The sequence below is a fragment of the Halyomorpha halys genome, unplaced genomic scaffold (assembly GCF_000696795.3).
Source record: "Halyomorpha halys isolate HHAL.00 unplaced genomic scaffold, Hhal_1.1 Scaffold250.1, whole genome shotgun sequence".
NCBI classification, from domain to species: Eukaryota; Metazoa; Arthropoda; class Insecta; order Hemiptera; family Pentatomidae; genus Halyomorpha; species Halyomorpha halys.
The window spans coordinates 620,189-642,324 of record NW_027108814.1 but is presented as its reverse complement, the minus strand read 5'-3'; the positions used below and the strand labels follow the sequence as shown (position 1 = coordinate 642,324).

At 29.8% G+C, this 22,136-nt stretch overlaps 2 protein-coding genes across 3 annotated transcripts in view; one reads left to right on the top strand and one right to left on the bottom strand.

Moving 5' to 3' along the window:
- The window catches only part of LOC106680194 (uncharacterized), a 10,847-nt gene extending 3,912 nt beyond the window's left edge, over window positions 1-6,935 (top strand). Inside the window, exons 3-6 of one of the 2 annotated variants that reach the window (XM_067047136.1) lie at window positions 4,112-4,264; window positions 5,776-5,916; window positions 6,021-6,224; window positions 6,376-6,935. In XM_067047136.1, the coding sequence (XP_066903237.1) occupies window positions 4,112-4,264; window positions 5,776-5,916; window positions 6,021-6,178 (452 nt within the window). In that variant the 3' untranslated portion in view covers window positions 6,179-6,224; window positions 6,376-6,935. Of the gene's footprint in view, window positions 1-4,111; window positions 4,265-5,775; window positions 5,917-6,020 lie in introns of both variants that reach the window. The other variant, XM_014419724.2, reaches the window with a different exon arrangement.
- Window positions 6,924-22,136, bottom strand: part of LOC106680205 (esterase FE4) — a 36,317-nt gene continuing 21,104 nt past the window's right edge. The window contains exons 6-11 of the mRNA XM_014419737.3: window positions 11,458-11,654; window positions 10,481-10,634; window positions 9,590-9,771; window positions 8,312-8,450; window positions 7,414-7,540; window positions 6,924-7,180 (exon numbers count right to left, since the gene is read on the bottom strand). Coding sequence (XP_014275223.1) covers window positions 7,027-7,180; window positions 7,414-7,540; window positions 8,312-8,450; window positions 9,590-9,771; window positions 10,481-10,634; window positions 11,458-11,654 — 953 coding nt within the window. The 3' untranslated portion in view covers window positions 6,924-7,026. The remainder of the gene's footprint in view (window positions 7,181-7,413; window positions 7,541-8,311; window positions 8,451-9,589; window positions 9,772-10,480; window positions 10,635-11,457; window positions 11,655-22,136) is intronic.

Here is a 22,136-nt window from a genome sequence, read left to right as displayed (position 1 = left end):
AAAATTCAAAGTCTTATTATTTAAAATGTTACATTTTAAATATGAATCACAAAAGGAAAATGTTATTCTTATGGATTTTCCTGCTCTCCATTATTTCAAACTTAATTTTTACTGAAGATATAAAATTTATGAGTTATACAATAAAAGGGTAGTAATTCATAAGTGTGACTCCAATGTGGTGGGTGGGCATGCACTTGTATACAATGAGCAAAAAGTCAACCATTGTCAGTTATAACCAGATATCGTGAAGTGATGTTTATGTATATTTAGATCTTGGCCTAAGCTGAAAAAGATGTTAGGGGGTTTCCTTATCTGTTGAATGAGCATAAATGAACAGCTTTAATAATTATATGGAGATTTGAGGAGTTATAATAGCATTAGTCATAAGCTAAAACAATAGAACATTATGTATAAGTGAATATACACCCATCCATCATGTTGGAGTGAAACTTGTGAACTGTTTCTGCAGATACTACCAACAGTCATTGGCTACATAGTCTCCCTGAACCCGATTAAAGCTCAAATTTGGAAGGTCAGATATGCCATCTTTCCATCTAAATTACTTGAACATTTACACATTGATTCAGCATAAAATATAAGACATTAGAACTAAACGTCTTCTAACCACTGCTTTCAGTGTGGTGAACAAATGAACTCTTGTAAGTTGATTTAATTAGTTATCATAAATAATCACTTTATATTACTGTAATAATTATGTAGGGATTAGAGCAGTTATAATAGCATCAGTTATAATTAAACATTTATAATTTTAATAATCAACAACCAGGGCCCTGTTTCATAATGAAAGCTAATAATATTAGTTCATAGTACAAGTGTAGAAACTGGTGTGGTAATAATACTAATACTTATTTTTTTCATGATAGGGATGACTATTAGTGATATTACAGGAGTTCAAAAATACTAAAGTACAAGTTACTATTTTACAAGTCTGTGTAATTGAATTAAGATAAATCGACAAGACTAATAGTATTAGTTTGGACTTTATTATGAAACAGGGCCCAGGAGAACAATCATTTCCCCAAAACCATGTCTTTAATTAAAATATTTTATGCACAAAACACAAACTTGTTAAGCTGACATTTAACAATTTATGTAAATGATTTTTTTTTTTTATATGATGCTAAATTTTGCTTTTTTAATAACTACATAAATAAGAAACCAAGTGAATCTGATGACATTTAGTATTGAGCAAAAATATATAATGAAAATTTACTATTTATGAACATTTGTTTAGATTCCTATTTAATAATAAAAAAGATATTCACTACTTCTTATGATATGCTGGAAATAAGCAAAAGCAATGTTATGACAAATAAATAATAGAAATAAGCTGTTATATTCATTAAATAAAATACAGTATTATAAGTACACTAATTTATTATGAACTTCCGCCATTACTAAATGAAATGAACCATATTGTGAGACAATTTTTAATCAGATTTCATTATGAAGAATTATTTCATAGGAAAATAAATAAAGCAATAAATCTAATATTTCTATATAATGCGAATTAACAATTATAATTAATTGTAAAATATAAAATTGAAATAAAATATTATTGTATTTATAAATATATATTCAACTATTATAAAACCCAACACCAGAACAAAGAACAATTGAAATGGAATAGGTAACTTACAATTGATTTTCAGGATATATGCTTCGAAGATGGTACTTTCTTGTTTCTTATTTAATAAACTAAACATCTAGGAACACGATTAGTTGAAATAAATAAAGTTTAAAATGATTATAATAACTAAATTAACAGTAGTACAGAAATTCACAACCGGGTAACTTTAAAAAGTCTTACCAACCATTGCATACATAATTTCTTGTTTTAAACTATTATCTAAACTTATATTTATCATATCTGTAAATTAAAAATGATAAATTCAGAAAACTAGTCTATACGGATGAAAACAAATGTTTTTGAATCTTGAAAAAACCGTATATTTCATTCAATTAAAATAACTCTTTTCTATAATGTTTTTAATAATTAAATTTTATTTTCTATCGTATTTCAAACTTAGCAACTAATAATGATAATCAATTCTAGAATCGAATACAATTTTAATCAGAAATATAAATGACCAACACATACAATTTTATGTGATTAACAGCAAGAGGGTGTAACCCCACTGACAATGAATTCATAGTTGATATTAGTCACTAACATCGTACAACTGCCATCTTCTTTCTTGCTATTAGAATTTGCTTGATAGTTGATAGCACTACCAACTATCAAGAAAATCCTGGTAGTACGACAGCAAATGTTTATAGATATTAGTGGCTGCAATAACTGTTACCATAGAACCTGGGCTATAATGAACTCTACAACTGTCAGTCATAATGATAGTTCATTAAAAAACCAGACTGTTTCAGTACCCTCACTATCAATCCGACTGAAGCTTACATAATAAATAAGACATCAAATTGTATCTTATGCAATGTCTCTTTCGATTCATAATAAGCAGAAAGCTTATTTGACACAGAAGCTTGCATGGGCGTACCCAGCGGGGGGGGGGGGGGCAGAAGGGATAAAAAAATATTAATTTAATAAAAAAATAATTTTTTTTTCAAGCAAATTTTAATTGTAATAACTGATAAAGCACTGCGACAATTATATATAATTTTGGTTTCATTCCCTTTTGCGTGATGAAATGTCACAACCTGATTGACTATGGCTTACCCCCCTTTTTTGAATAATTAGATTTTTAATTGTTTTCAGTGTTCCACCAGTACTATTTACACACGATCGAATTATACGTCAATCGAAAATCATTCAATTTTTGAATGATTAGATTTAAAAATTTTCTCGATAATCCATTAGTATTATCTACATACGATCACTCTGAACTGAATCGCGATTAATCCAACTTGTTGGTTCTGACCACTGGTGGATGATCCTTCAGTTTCAAAACCTGCGGATGGAAGAGTAGTATAGTTCGAAACATAACCTCGCTAGGATAAACTTTGTGATAAACTAATTGATTTAGTAAAGTATATACCAAATAAAATAATAAATAAGAAAAAAAAATAAACTAGACTGAATGGACTAAAGTTTTCATTTATTAGAATAATTAATATTGTAATTTAAAAAACATCAACTTCTCTGGTAGGGCTACTCTTCTCTTTAAAGGTGCCTCTACAAGTTTGCCAAGCAATGGCAAATTAGCACATGCACAAGCATATATCAACATACAAATCAAAGGGTGCTTGTGCTACATCTACATGTTTGTTTTAGTTTTCATTGTTTTAGAACTGCTAATAGATGAATATTTGTTTCACCCTTTTTTTAATAAATTAAAAAATTTCCCCCACCTTTGGATTCAATAATTACCTCTTGTTTCATAAGCTCCTCTCTCTCAGTAAAATATTTGTTTATTTCATCTTTACTTTATTATTTATTTATGCTTCTCCTGCAATTGACATTTTTTTAAAACACTGAGATTGTGAAATTAAATAAAATCTAAATTCAGAAAAATTAAAAATCAAAGTAAACTTCATGAGTAAGTGAAACCTTTTGTTAAATAAATGATTCCATAAAGTTCAATGATAATATTCAATAAAACAAAGGTGTTTGTGAATATATAGAACCACAATAAAATTATTTCATTATAAGAATATTTAAATTGAATCTGTTCGTTCATATTGTTTCTTTTGTTAAATAGTGAAAAAATTCTTCACCATGTGTTTATTCTATACATAGATAGCTTATCAACATATACATATGAATGTATACACAGATAAGTATATATGTACATAAGTATCTTACACACAGATTTTAAGCAATTACATTCGCACTGATCTACTATAATCTTAAATAGATTAGTTGCCTCAGTTAATAACTAATATTCTTTCAAAGTTGAATTCCCAATTTTATTACCTAAAATACTCTTTAGTAATCAGAAATATATTTAATTGATTTTTATAAACTGATATTATTATTATGGTCCCTCTTTCCAAATTGTTGACTTATTTGATATAATATTCATTTAACATAAATAGTATAATATGTTTAAATAATTGAAAACATTATCAAAGCTTGTCTAACTTAATTCAAGTTTTATAATCCATTAGTAATTTTCAGTGATTGGAATCTGCTGTTGTTTCCGATTCAGAATTCCAAGGACAAAACAAGAAATCGAAGCCGACTACATAAGGAAAAAGATTACAATGAAATTTAAGAAACAACTTAAGCTAATTCAAAATTCAGAAATGGACGAGATGGATTTAAAAAAAGGTATTGATATATTGATTTGATCCGTATCAAAAACATTTCATGATTTTTTATTCACAACTCCGTTTTATAAAGTACTGACCAGGATCTCTATGACATTTTTATTTATTGCATATCCTTGGACTCATGTTGTAATGAGCAAGAGCTAAGCCTTCTGAATAGGATTATAACTAATTAATACTAGCTTGATTATTCTTTATTTATTGAATTCCAGGGTTTACCCACTTAGTAAAAATTTTTAATTAGTTGATATTCTTTTTGATTGATTACTCATGAGAATAACGTATCTCTTTATTTTCATCCATTATAATTATATGTTACTCTGTAATCTGAGTCATAGATCATTGTGATATGTATGAGAGGGCACCAGCTGGAATTTTTGAACTTAAAGTAATTTATTTTGTCAGCATACCAAAGGAGCCGCCGGCCCTAGTCAGATACCCGGTCGGCAAAACATTAAAAGTAATGTATAGATATATGTAAATACCACGGGTCCCCATGCACTCCTGGGAATGGTTGACCATGTAGGCAGAGGTAAACAGCTAAACAGCCCTTATCTCACATCTGGGCATGCTAAAAAATTCTGACATCTGTCAAAGAAGGAAGCCGCCTTAATTTGGACATGAAAGGTAGGAAAAAGACAGAATTTCGCCGAAAGTCATTGGACCTTCCCACCCTCTCTGAAAGGTAGGCAAAAAAGTGGGAATATAGAAGAGCCAACTTATAAGGCTATATTGGCTAATAGGCCAAATATAGAAGAACAGAGATCGAAAAGGGGAGGAGTTAGAAGTAGAGGGGGCAGAAGAAGCAAAAAGGAGCAGGAGGAACGGAGGACATCAGAGGAAGACCGTCGGGAGACAGGGGAAGACAGTCTGTGACGATGACAGTCCTGGAAGAGGATAGTTTGGAGAAAGAGAGAGTGGCTGACCAGTTGGAGGCCAGAGGAGGAAGTCATACATCGCAGGGATTCAGCAGCGGCTGCCGGGAGGCTGCGGAGCAAAGCGAATATGGATGCTCTGCCGTGGCAACTGTCTAGCCAACCAACGCATTATATCCTTATAGGCTCCTCCATCTTCACTGAACATCCTCGATACAGGAATGAATCGAATCCTTTGATAGGATTATCTTGCCACGCATGCGACCTAACTTCCACTCAGCAGTTTATCCTCAATGCTTTTATTTTAAATGTTTTAAAGAAATGACCCGTCATCGTCTTTTCAAATTTAATGTCTCGGAAACATTATGCCAGGAGGCAGATGTCGGTAAACTCAAAGTCTTCTATTTGGTCTGTAAGGCTCCAATGAATTCACCTCTTTCTACTATTTCTTATAATTGTACCCATTTGGTAATCCATTACGACATGAAATTGGATGGGATACAAAACACATCCTTGGTGTACTCCGATTGTGGTTTTAATTGCCACAGAAAGTTTGTCTTCTTACATTGATAAAACAGCAATAAAAATATTTGTAGATAACTTTATTATTGATGGTAATAATTTAATATTATTTCAGCTCTAGATCGGGTAAGAGCTGAGTTCAAATCCGATACAGAAAGCATTGCACAATCAGAAGTATTTTCCATTGTCAGCACACCAAGAAGTCTAGCCGACTCCCCACCATACTGTCAGTCATTCAGAAAAACAAGTGAAATTGGTGATAATATAAAATATATATATTATTTTTAATATTTGGTTCAAGTTGTAAAATTTATATTATATTTATATTAACGAATTAAATCTATATTTATTTTATTACAGGTATAAACATTGATGACCTTATTGAACAGCAAAAGGAGAAAAAGGAAAGAGCTGGAAGATCAAGATTTACAAAGTTTGTCGATAGCATTAAAATTGTAAATCGCCCGAAACCCCCATTGGATTCAAGCATTCCTTTGACTGAACAAGAAAATCCATAAAATAACATAAATATGAAAAAATATTCATTAACATAGTTCTAATTAAGTATGGCTCTTAAATACTGAAATTTCAATATTGATTTAATCAAGATTAGTTCTGTTAATATTTAAAATTTATTTTTTCCAAACCTTCATTCTGTTTACAATTTTTTTAAGAAAGTCAGTTTTCAAGCTTCATCCATAGATTTTCCTTTCAGTTATACAAAATCAGTCTTTAAAGAAATTTTCTGAAGGTGAGGACAAAATATTAGCATGAAGCATGAATATGGAGAAGAAACTTGAATAACTTATATTGATTTAACAAATTTTCTTAAATTCAAAAGCTTTTGGAATATTTAATATGCTCAATCTCTAAGAAAATAAAATATATCACTGCTTTGCATGAATGATCAAAAATCATTTTTTTCTTATTTTGATTGTACATCTTCCAAAGATATTACTATAGACAGGTGTTTCTTCCTCCATTGTGGTTCCAAAATAAACTGTCCCAAAGTTAGTAGTGTTGTCAAAAAGCAACCACTGTCTATAGTACAATCTATACATTATTTCTAACACAAAATAAAATTATTTTATTTTTAGTCAGATGTGCCTTAATTTAAGCAAAGCAGTGAAATATTTAATAAGATATATCATTCTTAAACTAAGCAAATACCACTTAATCAAAACCAGAGAAGAGAAGTGTTATATATATTAATAATGACATTGTAACTTTTATTTTTAACTGTGTTAAATAAATAAACAAATATTTTAAATGATATATTTTATTAAAACTATTACTCTTAGTGAAAATTAACACAATAATTTATAGAATTGCAGTCTTGAAATACATATAATGGTTTTCAGAGAATTCATAAGTTATATTTCGAGGTAATATTTCTCCAGAAGATGGTCCTATCTTTCAACAATTCAGTTTCCATGCTGTATCCTCCGTTATGGATATGAAGATAGTCATTGTGTATTGATTTCTTCCAGTTCAAAATTGAGTCTTTAGTTTTTGGTGATCTGAAATAAAATTTTAAAAAAGTAGAATTCATTCATGCCTTAACTTTCCCGATATACGTTTTTTGTACTGTTTATCAAATCATATAACAATTGTCTATCATAAAATTTTCTTTCATCTTCATATTTTAAAATATATGGTAGTTGTCATTTTTTTTTCAAATACAGAATCTAAGTCACCTGTTATTCCTCAATAAGATAATTATAAAAAGTATTTAATTTTTAAAATTACTTACCCAGTCTTGACAAAATTGGTCCATAACTTAATAAGGCTCCGTGACACAATCAAATCATCTCCGGATAGTGGAGGGAAAAAAGCTGTAGTATTCCAAAGGTATATCATTTCATCTGTATGAAAAGCAGCTGGAAAAAATATAAACTTATTGAATACAATTACAAAAAACAGTTTATTAAAAATTATCATTTTGAGTTAGGATGAGGAGTGGCCTTTCCGAGATAGTGGCTCACACAAATAATCTTTACAGTAACCAACTTAAAAAAACGAAACAATATGTTTATATGAGTGTAATATTTTAATGAAAACTGTTAGAGAAAAAAAACAAATATTACTTTTCTGATATTATTGGAAGATTTATATCTTTGATTATCTTAAATAGTAGCGTATAACTAAATAGTTAATGTTTCACAGATTCAGACATCATCAGAGTAAGATCATATAAATGAAGATTAAGGAATGCACATCTTACATTAACAATATTTAAAAAAAGATACCAATTTGTGATTCATTTGTCATTCTATAACCAATGAATTTATAATCCATGCCTGAATTGCAGATATAGCAATACCCACAAATCCTTAAGGCCCCCAGGAAGTGACGGTCCAGTATCACTTTTGAAATAGTTGATTATAATGGGAAGAGGAGACTTTAAGATAGTTTAATCGAGCAATATTTAAAAAGCACTGGAAATCTGAAAATGGCGTGAGATCCACCACTCCTACCCTCCCTGGTAGCCTAACTTATCTGACTTTTTAAACGTACAGTTATAGCGAGTAGGCTGGTCGATGAACGATATGTCACTATCTCACAAGAGATCATAACACAGAAGAAGACAATCCTTTGTTTTGGAATCTCCTAATAATATCCTGAAAAAGTTTGTTTGAGTCATTGTTTACCATTTATGGTCCTTTTAGATCCTCCCAAATCAGCAAATGAAGAGTTTCCTAAGTAGTCGAAATAATAGATATATACAGGCCCTTTATGCTTTGCAATAACTTCTGTAGTTGGAAACAAAAACCAGCCATCAGTAAATAACTAAAAGCAAATATAAATAAAATTCACTTTTACTAATGATAGTAATAATAATGAATATAAAAATATAATAGTAATAATAATGTGTATAATATAATGATAGTAATAATAATAGATAAGTACATTTATTTACGCAAAAACAACAATAGTTTGGTTAACTATGTGAACTAATAATTAAGTACATATCAAAATATGTATTTTAATACTTGTGAAACAAGTTCTTTTTTTTTATTTTCTTTAATTCTTATTTATTTAATCTTCATTATTTCGGGATCCCTTTCCCATTTTCAGGATTACATTACTTTTTCTTTAGTTTTCTTGTTAATTTCATCCATATAATTATATTTTGTCTTGTTTATGTTCCATCAAAACTAGATGGTCTATAGTTAATTGAGAGTGTATGCAGTTAAATTAGAATAACTTTCCATATCAAATTAGGAAAAATCTTGAATGTGATAAAATATAATTCATTATATGACTAATACTTTTCTATAAATTATAATCAACTTAAGGTCAAAAACTTAAAACAAAAATACAATGTTTATAATACACATATTATTTTTAAAATATAGTTATATAAATGAAACTAACAAGGAAACTAAAGAAAATGTAATTTAATCCTGAAGATGGAGAAAGGGTCCCCAAACACTGAGGATAAATGAATAAGAAATAAAAAAAATAAAATAAAAATGAAGAACTAGTTTCACAAGTATTAAAAGAAAATACTCTTTCATCGATAAATAAATTTTTTTATATTTATATTTTATATTTTTATATTTATATATCAAAATATGACTACACTAAATACTTATTATCTTATTACATAATTAGAAATATGCTGAAACAAACAAGAGGACATCATTTATTGCTTATTCAGGTTTATAACAAAAATCACTTATTTTAGTCTTATCTGTATAATTAATATCAGATATATTTCAATAAACTGAATCAAAATTAAATTAAATTCAAAATGAAAATTTTACTATTGCATTTATTATGGCTTCAATTCAGAATGTAGAAACAAAAAGTCAATCTTAGCATTTTAGAACTACAAACTTATTGTACACATTTCTGAGTTATATTTTCATATTTACTAATAACTTAATTGGTTACTATTAGTTCATAAAAATTTCAAAGATTACATTTGTCATATTTGCAAAGCTATCATTCGATAGAGGTCCAGCATTGAAATAAAACTGCCTTATTTCATCGGTAAGCATATCATCACCTGCTACAGGCTGGATAAAAAGAAGAGATTCACGGATAAAATCACTAAGCTCAGAGTTGAGTGCATTCCAACTGAATGGATCAGAAACAGTAAAAACTGAAACAAAAATAACATAAAACCCGTGATAAAATAAAAATAAAAATTATATATAAATCAATACGATTGAGAAAAATCATTTGGAGTATATTACACCCTTGATTTCTTATTGTAAAACTGTACAACAATAAACATTTATATTACAGTTTTATATTATATATATTTTTAACATACCGACACAATTTGACCCTAATTTATTGGCCATTCTCAGCACAACACAATTCTCTTCACCTTTGGGGCACTGCTAAAATATAGTTTCATGCATACAGTACAAGGAAGTAATCATAAATTATTATAAAAAATTTCCTTGCTTGTTTTCATCTCCTATTTTCAGCTGTTATTTAGTTAGTCATTTTTGAGGGCTTTTATGTCTAAAATAAATAAATTAATATTATGCATAAATTCCTTTTTAAAACTAAATCACTCTTTAAATTTTATAAATTAAAATAGTTTCCTCCTAATTGGTAATAATAATGTGGTCCAATGATTTTCCTCAATAAGTTTTATTTATATTTATTAATTAAAAATGAATCCCACTAGAAAAACTAACTATAAAAATAAAGTTGTTTACAACAGAGAAAACTTATACCATTATTATGATTATCGAAATGAGAATGTCTAAAGCTTTTTTTCTATAAGTGTTTTATTTTAAAATTATAGGTAAATATTGAAGGCAATATTAACAATTTATAAATAAAATAATTCATACTGGAAGTTTTGAGAAGGCCATCACCAGAAGAGATTCCTACAATCCAAGGAACAGGATAGTGAGCGAGTTTCTTTGGGTGATCGGGAAGAAATGGTCTTTCTGATTTTGTGTCAACTACAGGACCATAGTATACCAGTGGATCCCGAAGTTCATCCTTTAATCAGTTTCATCAGAATCGTAATTATCATAAATAATAAAAAATAAAGCTGGTGGGATAATACTTTTATCTTAATCAAACATAAAATATGTAAGTGTAATGAAAGAATCATATTATTTATCCAATATTTGGACAGTATAATGTACTCTTCTGCCATTTATATGTATTATATATTAAATGAGGCATGAACTAATGAAAAAAGATAACTCCTTATATTTTCACATCGTCCCTTTGAAGGATTTTGTCCTGACTTCCAAAACCTGTCATTTTTTTTTTTTTCTCTGAAACTAATGTTTTACCATAACTTTTTACAAAATTTATATTTAATTATTTTTTAAATTTTATCTATTTATACTTTTATCTATCTGTTACTACTTGTTATTATATATTTTGACCACACTGATTTTTTTTATTTATTTGGTTAAACATGTCAACATAATGTTGATCTATTCCTTTTAAGTCTAATTTTAAATTTACTACATCATTACTAGTTTTAATAATTTTAATAGATTCTATGAGCTTCCTGCTTTTATTATCTGTTATCTTTAAAATTTCCACTATATCAAAATCAAAATTGTGATTTTTTTTTATTATTATTTTTTAGATTTAAAGTCACAGATGGTCTTTGTATGGAAGCAATTTTTTAAAATTAAATTGTGGATAAATACTTTTCCTAATGATGAAAGGGTGACGTTAGTTATTCATCAGTGGCAAACTTTTTGTCAAATAAATTTTATTTAAAGCATGAACTATTCTATAAATAAGTCTGATTATAAATATTTATATTTAATTACTTTTGTAAAGTTTATTATCGACTCACAGTAAACTGCTGCCGTATGCTCACAATGTCGGTCCCATTCTTCATCCTAAGGCAGTTAAGTGTTGTCTTAGTTCCATTGTAAGGACATCCAGCTTCTTCAGCCATCTTGATGGCACGCTCTCTGGCAATCCCTGACTTAACTACGGCCCATGGACTGTAGGCGTTACCACTCATACTAATAGCTTTGTGAAACAGCCCTTAAAAATATTAATATGAAACTATGAATTTTATAGGTTTTCAGTGTGATGGAATTAATAAAACATTTTTATTTAGCCATTGATAAGTATAACAATAATGATTCTTAGAGGAAAGCAAGCAATAGAAAAAAAATTAGCTTTCTAATTACTTTGCTATAGATTTTATTTTATATTTATACCAGATCGGCCTGGTGGGCCTTACATGGTTGATAGAACTTATATTATATATATTTTTTAACAGTTGATTATGAGAGGATATAGTCATACAAATGACACCCCTAACTATATAAAATGTTCTTATTAAAAGAAAAAATAATAATAATAAAATAAATAGATAAGAATAATGCTTCTTAATAAAAGAGGAAAGTAAAATTAATAACAAAAAATAATGATATTGGTAGACTTAAATAAACAAACAATTGTCTTCTAATAGTAAAAAGAAACAAGTTAATTTGAAAAAGGGAAGAAAGAAGAAAAGAGAAAAATAATAATAATAATAATAATGAATAAATAAAATGAATAATAATAATAAGTAAATAGAGGTAGTGTGACTATGAATTAATTTTATTATAATGTAATAAAATTTATCAAGGAATGTCCTGCAGCAGTCTGGGCTTCAGTCTTCGGGTTGAGGTTGGGTTTCCCAGGTTGTAGATCACTGCTCCTTTAACTGTCGGCAACTGGGAGTGGAACATCATGAACCGTTTTTTGATATAATCCTCTAATGACTCCATTTGTAATTCGTGATGCAATTACTTGGCTATAGATAATAGTTTATTTTTATTTGTTTTGTTTTTTATAATGAGTCTATTCTTTAATCATTAGATACTCTTGGAATACAAAAACTTCTTCATAAAGGTGGACTATTAGGCAGTTAAATGTGAAACTTAACAGCTGGAGGAGAATTTTCAGATTCATACCTTTCCTTAAAAAATGGAGAAATCAAGTAGAATAATTAATCTTGATCATTCCCTTTTGACCCTGATCTGTAATAAAGTTGTAAGATGTATTTTATTTCCCTGGTAAGCAATCTATTCTGATCACCCTGTCCTTGTCATCAGCATTTTAAGGATTCCATGACCAATCAACACGAATTATACCAATAAACTTTAAATGAGAAAATGAAATGAAAAATTTTCTTAACTGTTCATAAATGTTTTCTTTGTTATTTAAGCTAATATTTTTATTTTGGTGTGTCCCTTGGCACCGTATGCTTATTATTCCTGCCCATTATTACGTTTTAAACAATCCAAATCTAACAATGCAAGAGCCCAATAAAAGAAAAAAGGTAGTTATTTCACCCCAATAACTGATTACTTTAATGAAAACGATGTATAATTATTAGTCAAAATTGATGAGTCTGCCAAGTATAGTTTGGGGGAATAAAAAATAGCAGCTGTTTCAGAACATTAAAAAACATTAATTTTTCATTAGAAGCCCTATACCTTTAAAATTGACACCAAACCTATAAAATTTAATGTAACATAATTTGAAGTAGTGTAAATTTGCTAAAATATAAGCCCTGATAGAGGTATTTACGTTCAACAGTTCCCCAGATATTGCTTTTTAAAAAGCAACATTTCATAAAAAATACACAGAAAAAAAAAGAAGCTAGTCAATTTATTGGGAGAAATCTATATTTCAAAAACCATTTAACATACTGATTTCTATCAGCACTCAAATTAAAGCTAACTTAATGAATATAAAGTGGTTTATGACGTTTATCTTCATAGGAGTAGTAGTTTTTATGATATTTGCTGAAATAATTTAATTTATAGTTGTTCAGACAAAATTTCATGTGCAAAATGTATATTAATAAGAAAATATCATAAGAACTACTACCCCTATGAAGATGCTGTCATAAACTACTTTATGGTAAGTTAAATTACCTTTATTTTGAGTGCTAGTAGATAAATGTACGTCTTATTATTCCTGAGATATAGTTTTTCAAAAATCAAAAATTTCATCCAAACAACTAGAAATTAACATTTTGTATTTTTTTTACCAAATGTCATTTTTGCCAAAAATCACAACTCCTACGAAGATAAATTTTATGAACTACTTCATACTACATTTACTCGCTTTAATTTGAGTTCTGGCATACATCTATACACCTTATAGTTTCTGGGATTTTTTTTTCATAAATCAAAGTTTTTTTCTGAACAACTAGAAATTAACATGTGAATTTATTTTGTCCAATATCATGAAAGCCACTACTACTACTACTAAGAAGAAAAACTTCATAAACTACTGTATAGTACATTAAACTAGCTTTAATTTGAGTGCTAATAGATATTTGTAAGTCGTATGGTTCCTGAGATATAAATATCCCACGAGAAATTCACTAACTACTTATTTTTCAGGACATTATTCATGAAATGTTGCTTTTTAAAAACTATATCTCGCGAACTACTCAACTTAAATATGGCTCATATTTTAGTAAATTTACTCTACTTTAAATAATTTTCTCTTAGATTTTCTAGTGTTGTAGGTAGTTTTAAAAATATGGAGCTTGGAATGAAATTTTTTTAAAATGTTTTGAATCAGCCGCCATTTTTTATTCCTCCTATCTATACATTGCAGACTCATCAATTTTGACTAGTAATTATACATAGTTTTCATTAAAGTAATCAAAAATTGGGGTGAGATAACTGCCTTTTTTTCTTCCCGGCTCATGCCCACTCGTCTAAACAAATCGCTAGTTTTTATTTCACCATGACAACCGTACCACCCCTTGTCTACGCAAATATCGCCAGTGTTTTTATTTCACCATGGCAACCGTAATACATATGGCATATTATACTAGCTTTAATTTGAGTGCTAATAGACACCTGTACGTTTTATGGTTCCTTGAGATAAATGAATGTTAGAAGTTAAAACACAAATAAACAGGTTAAAAGCTAAAAAAAATAATTATAAATATAAAATATCTAATAGTTCCTGAGAAATAATTTGTAAGCATTACTTATTGTCGGATTTACATAATATGAACTTCGCCGCTCTTTTTCGATTTTGTATAAAATCGGTGTAGGGGTCTCATTTTCCGATACCCCCTAACAGGGCTAACGGCTTAAGTTATCAAAAATTGGCGTGAAATAACTGAATTTTTTCTCCCCGGTTCTGGTATTATAACCAGCTTGGGATGCTCCTTAGAATAGGCAATGGTAAATCAAGAGCTACTTCAGAATAAAGAATCGCACAAAAGCAGTCGGATTGTGTCAGTGAATGAGCCATCTGGGTGACCCTAGAGGTGAGGCTAAAGAAAGCAGGACGATGATGCAAGAAGTGATTGCAAGAAAGGACGCAGCTTTTAATGTATGTATTGAAAAGACACCAGAGAAGCAAGGACGCACGTACCTAAATCAGCGACGTAGCCTGGTTACTGATGACTCGGTACTGCCTAAGTTTCGTTGTGCGGTTCAGCTATTTTTCCATCAGTTTCAATGAACTTATTAATCATTTAAGTTGTTTGAGAAAGTAAATCCTACTATTTAAACCACTACAGATAATCCCCTAGTTACAACATCGTACTCATTGCAGTTGACACAATAAACAGGAGATGTTAGTTTGTAATACTTGAGATCTACAAGACTCGAGATCTTCACTTATCTCATAAACCAAATAACTGGTAAAAAACAAATCAAAAATATGTATAAATATAAATACATTTTTTTTTATTTATCGATATTTACAACTGTATAAAAAATACATGTAAATTTGATCATAGTGACATAATGATAATGATATGATACAGCATGTGGAGAAACTACCCAGTAATAGAACTAAAAACAGTTTACAATATAAGGTCACGAGGCCATCGTCTTTTCAGGCGCCTCGCAGGATTGCCAGGAATGGAAGAGGCAGCAAGGTTAGAAACTAGTGGGTTAGGGAGTTCATAATGGAAGGAATGATATCGGGTTCGGGCTAGATCGATTACATAAGGAACATTTAGGTCTTTATGGATGGTTTTATTAGTAACAAAATAAGGAGCATTGAGGATTTTGGATTGTAAGGATTGGATACGAGAGGAATTCAAAGGTTTAGTGGAGCCCCATAGCTCAACTCCGTATGTCCAAATAGGCCTTATAATAGTCATGTAGATCAGTAATTTGTAATGAGTTGGAAGTTTAGACCGTTTGTCTAGTAAGTACTGTAGTAGTCGGAATCTGCGTGCAGTTTCCTGTCTTTTCAGTCTTGTCTGAGGATTCCAGGTTAGTCGTTTGTCAAGGTGTAGTCCAAGATAACGAATCTGTTCTACAAGGGTAAGAGCCACATTATTAAAGTATACTGTTGGGCAGTCGGCAGGTTTACGACGAAGAGTAAATGTGATTTGTTGGGATTTATTTTTATCCTCCAATTTCGACACCATTCTTCGAGGGTTGTGATATGGGAATATAAATACATAAATAAAAAAAAGTTAAAAAATACGGTCATATTTCTATCCATCTTTTTGCTGGCTTCAAATTCAGCCAAAACTCGACAAAAATAAGAATAATGAAAAGTATGTTCTATCGATATTAGTGTTAGATAAAACAAAATTGGACGTTTTATGTTCAAGCAGAAATTTGAACATTTTGAGCATTTTCTGCAAGAAATTACATTCATTTACTTATATTTGGAATATATATTAAGGGGAAGTATTTTTATCGTGAAAAAATTAGAATTCGAGATTACAATTTTGAATTCGAAATACATATTTTGAAGTAAAACAAAAAAACAAAGTCGCAAAATGGTCTATGTGAGTCTATAAACAGCATAGCTCAAAAATAAAAAGTCCTAAAAAACTGAAATTAAATATTTAAGGCTGGCATATGCCTAGAATGTGACAGATAATTTTTTGCTAGAATCGAATACCTATCACAAGTACCACTTTATTATTTTTTTTTTAATTTAATTTATTTTATTGAAGAGAATTAATAAAATCTGCCACAATTTAAGTGCACTAAGTATTACTGTTCAAATATTCATTCATACTATATATACAGAAGTAGAAGAAAAAAAATTAAAAAAAGAAAAAATGTAAATAATAACAATAGTACTTACTGGTTAAAAGGGGAAAAAAATAATAATGAAATTATGAAGATGTTCAGGGGTGCGGTTTGTTTATTCTAGTTTAAAGGCGTAAAAACTTTTAAGTATCAACGCCTATGGACTATTATAACTATAAAGATGCACACACACTTTAAAAAAATTATGAGATAATAATAATAAAATAAGAAATTAAAATTAAAACCAAAGAAATGCTACAATTTGGTAAGGAAGCAATGTGTTTTTAAAAATTTAAATACCAATATGACTTTAGCATCCTCATCTGTGAGAGCTTCAGATAAATTTGAAGTCAATACTATTATTTTTATTGAGGGTGGCACTTTAGTGAGGGCATTCTTCAAAAATATGTTTAATTAATTAATTAATGGACAGACAATATTGATATGTTGGAAGTGGCAGAATTCTGATCAGGTGATAAAAGAACAAAACTAGGTAACAATTACTTATTTGTTCGACGTCTCACTCCACTTTGTAAAATTTCATCAGGGCTCTTCAAGTTTAGAACACCCCAGACTTTAATCAAAACACTAAACTTGAACAGCCCTAATGAATCTCTACAAAGTGGACCGAAACGATGCCAAATAAATAGTTGTTAGCTATTGTTCTGTTTTGACAGTGCCCCTGATCATCTTCTTCATAACTTGAAATTATTTTAATTTTTAATATATATATGTATATATATAAAATAATAATGATGAAGAAATGAAATAAATAAATATTTATATAAATAAAAATATGAATCTATATCAAAAGTATAATAAAATAAAACTAATCACATAATAAATAAATAATAATAAAAAAAAAAAAATTACAGAACTAACAATTAATATTCAATTACATGAGCATAATTATTTCTATCTTGGACATTCGTTGATATGCAGTAAATGGAGGTAAACCGAAATCTCTCTGTTTTAGGAAATCACAAGGCCATACTCACAGTATTACAAATTTTAAGCTTAAATTAAATTTAAAAAAGAAATGGCGTTCTTGAGATCGCAAGTTGTACTTCGATTTTTTTTTAAAAACACTAATATCCAAATAATCTTATCTACGTTTGAACATTTTGTAATAAGTGATTATTTTGTTCCTGATTTAGCTAAATTAATAAGATGAAATTCCGCATAACATATAACAATAATAATAAAGGCGTAACGAACTCAAACTAGTACAAGAGCCGGGAAGAAAAAAAGGGAGTTATCGCACCCTAATTTTTGCTAACTTTAATGAAAACTAGGTATAATTACTAGTCAAAATTGATGCGTCTGCCAAGTATAGGTAGGGAGAATAAAAAATGGCGGCTGTTTCAAAACCTTAAAAATACAATAATATTTCATTCGGAGATGTATATCTTAAAAACTACCAACAACACTAGAAAATCTAAGAGAACATTATTACAGAGCTATTTACGTCCGATAGTTCTCGAGATATAGCTTTTTAAAAAGCAAAATTTCTTAAAAATCTACTCAAAGATTAGGGGTTAGTCAATTTATTTTGAAAAATCTATATCTCAGGAACTATGTGACGTACAGACATATATTAGCACTCAAATTAAAGCTAGTTTAATGGACTATAAAGAAGTTTATGACCTTTACCTTCGTAGGAATAGTAGTTTTCATGATATTTGCTAAAATAAATTTATTTAGAGTTGTTCGGACAATAAGTTTGGTTTATGAAAAACTTCATTTCAGAAACCATTAGACGTACAAAATAGTTAATGATGTTTATCTTAGTAACAGTAGTAGTTTTTATGATATTTGACAAAATAAACTCACGAAATGCTTATTTCTAGTTGTTCGTATAAAATGTTGGATATTTGAAAAAATATATCTAGATCCATAAGACGCACATATGTCTGCCAACAATCAAAACAAAGGAAATTTTACTTGCTATAAAGTAGTTTATGACGCTTATCTTCGTAGGGGTAGTAGTTTTTATGATATTCACATATGAATATAAATTAGGCAAATGAAAATTTGTCCGAACAACTATAAATCAATTTATTTTAGGAAAATACTACTCCTACGAAGATAAACATCATAAACTACTTTATAGCTCATTAAACTAGCTTTAATTTGAGTGCTAATAGACATCTGTACGTCAAATGGTTTTTGAGATATAAAATTTTCAAAATAAATTATTCACTCTTCTGATCTTTCAGTACGTCCCATACAACGTTTTTATGAAATGTTGCTTTGTAAGAAGCTGTATCTCGAAAACTATTCAACGTAAATAACTCTATTAGGGGTCATATTTTAGAAAATTTACTCTTCTTTAAATGACGTTTCCTTAGGTTTTCTTGTGTGTTCCTACTTTTTAAGATATAGACTTCCGAATGAAAAATTAGTTTTTTTATCGCTCTGAAACAGCCGCCATTTTTATACCTATACTTGGCAGCCTCATCAGTTTCGGCTATTAATTATACATATTTTCCATTAAAGTAATCAAAAATTGGGGTGAGATAACTGACTTTTTTTCTCCTCTTGGACTCTTGTACTTAAGGTTCGATGCCAATACTACTAAACCTTCTCTACATACGTCCGTCCAGTGACGTCCCTCCAAACCAAAATCTACTAAATCTGTTTTGACCCTATACTTAAATCAGTAATTTTCTGCATATAACATAATACATACATAAATTTCATATAAATTGTTGGTGATCTTGTCTTTGAAGGGCGTCGGTAACTTAGTTGTTAAAATAGTATGGTGAGTATGCCCAGTTTGTATAAAAACTAACATTCCAGCTTTATAAATAAATTCTGTTTTAAAAACAAATTTGAATTGTTAATCAGGATTTCATTATAAATACTGAGTTCACTCAGTCCAGTAAGAACGCCATTATGCGGTTTCGTAAGAACCTGTCATTTAGAATGCACCGGTGAGACATGTGAGAATTTGCATTTGAAATCAATTTGCACGTATAACGTAAAATAATACACTTTTAAAAAAAATTAAATAAATTCGTCGATAATTTATCATTAGCCAATTATAACCAGGATTGAGTAACGTAAGTAATCTCTATATTACAAAACAGATTTGAATGTTAGAAAGAACTATCAATAGTCTGTCTATTTAACATTCTAGTTCACTGTCAAGGGTACGAGACCACTTTCACTGTCACTAGTCCATCAATCATATGGAACCGTCTGTAACTACCCCGCCTGTAGTGATAAACTAAACCATAAATCAACAACATTAAACAACGCGTAATCTACGTGTCAGTAAATTTAGTAGTGTCGGAAATAAAGGGTGATAGTTGATCCAAGAAATTTTTATATTTTTTCTAATTATACAATTTCATACCCATGGAAGAAACTTCACATTATAAACATTATAGATTAGCGTTAAAAACGTTAATGAAGGAAATGGAACCATAACTTTTAGTCAAATATATTTTATGATTTGGGCTAATTACAAAGAAAAAAAAAATTATCAACTTCATTTAAAGGTTATTTCGTTTAGCTTTTACTGTCTCTCATCCTTAAAAATCTCTGATAATCCTCCTTTTTTACGAGTTAATGAAGCTCCTAAAAGAAAGAGATTTTGCCTGCTTTTACGAGGTCTACTGCATAGATACGGATGGATCCACAAGATATGCGGATATTGTTGCCTTCCCTAAGAAGGGGAAGTCGGCAATCATTGTGGATCCCACCGTGAGATATTAAAATAACGACCTTGACCAGGCAAATAAGGTAGATAGGGAAAAGAAGGAAATCTACGGTAAATGTATCCCTTTCCTCAAGGAGAAGTTCCGTGAGGGCTTCGGAGAACGAGACTTCAACGTGAGAGGCCTCTGGTTCGGAGCCCGTGGAACGATTCCCAGCACAACTAGGAGCTTCATGGAGGTGCTCGGGGTCGATGTCCAGGACGTGGCTAGGTTGACAGAAAACATAATACTTGACTCCCTGGGAATCATACACCACCACATGCATGGAAATTAATGAGTATGGAAGTTTATCCAGAAGTGGGATGGCATGCATGCATCGTATATCTTATTTGTTGTTTTAGTTATTATTTTAATATTTGTTATATAGGGGAATTTGTTGATCAAATGAAATAGGGGTTGTGAAATAGAAGGGAAAGAAAAAAAAATGAATAAATCGAAAAACTTGTAGTTAGTTTGTAGACTGGTATTAATTGTAAAAGAAAACTGTGGAAGAAAAAAAAATGTTATCTATCTATTATATTATATCATGTAAAAATATGTAACTTATATTTGTCCAGTCATGGATTGATCAGTATGCTGTGTAATGTAGCAACCCGATGTATTTGGGCAGCATGAATGAATAAAGTATTTCTTTCTCTCCCTTCTACGGGATCTATTTATTTGAAGCAAGCATTGTAATACCGCCATTGGGTGGTTTCTTCCCAAGAATATCATGTCTTCTGAATTTTATCACATTCCTTTTTTTTCATTTTTTTTTTTTTTTTATAAATTTCAATAAATAAATAAAAAAGCTTTTACTACAGGAACCCTAAACTTAAAAGGAGATTAATGAATGCGGTAAGCTGGACTAGGTGCGTGGCAGAGAACAATGACGGATTAATATCCGTCATTGTTCGACGGAACAATGACGGATATTAATTAATGACAGATATTAAACTCCGACTCTCAACCTTGTGACGGCCTAACGCCACATGTGCTCACCAAAAATAACATGGACCAGTGACCACCATAGAAACATTTTTATGTTCTGCAGATTGGCGTGTTTTCAATAAAATATTTTATACTTTCTTAAAAAATCTTAAAATTAATTCAAAATATCAATACAATTGTGTTGTTGTTATCAAAATAGACGTTTTTATATCTGATAATTTTCAAGGTGCCTCTCTCTAAACGTTTATCAAAGTATGGTAAATTTGTACATGTCCAAGCGTGTGGAAGAGTTATTTGGATTGACTGTGATATGTTGCCTTGAATTTGAGGCCGACGCTTTGAATGTTGTTTTTTCGGAAGAAATCAAAGAGTGCTTGTGCTGTATCTACACTTTTGTTTTCAGTTAGCAATGTTTTAAAATTGGCAACATATAAATATTTTTGTTTAAATAAGGCGCCCCCCTCACTTCTGAATAGAAATTCATGATGCCATCTAGTGGCAAAGATATGCGGTAAGAAGCCTGGGCAGCCATCTTGGTCCCCAAAACAAACGGATTAGAGCCAATCGAGAAGCCATCCTGACCTGGACATGAGAAGAAGAGGACATAACTCTTCAATAAGGTCTCTTCTCATAATGATGAGGGAGTAAACCTTAGACTAAGGAGAGAGAGGCAGCGGCGGCAGGAGGATGAGAAGAGAGAACCCTCCTTCCATAATCACATTCACATCACAACCAACCATCAAGCTCCATATAATTAACCAAGTAAACTGTAATCTTCTTCAATTAATGTAATAAAACCAGATTTACAACTAACCAACTAACATATATTGTAACTATTT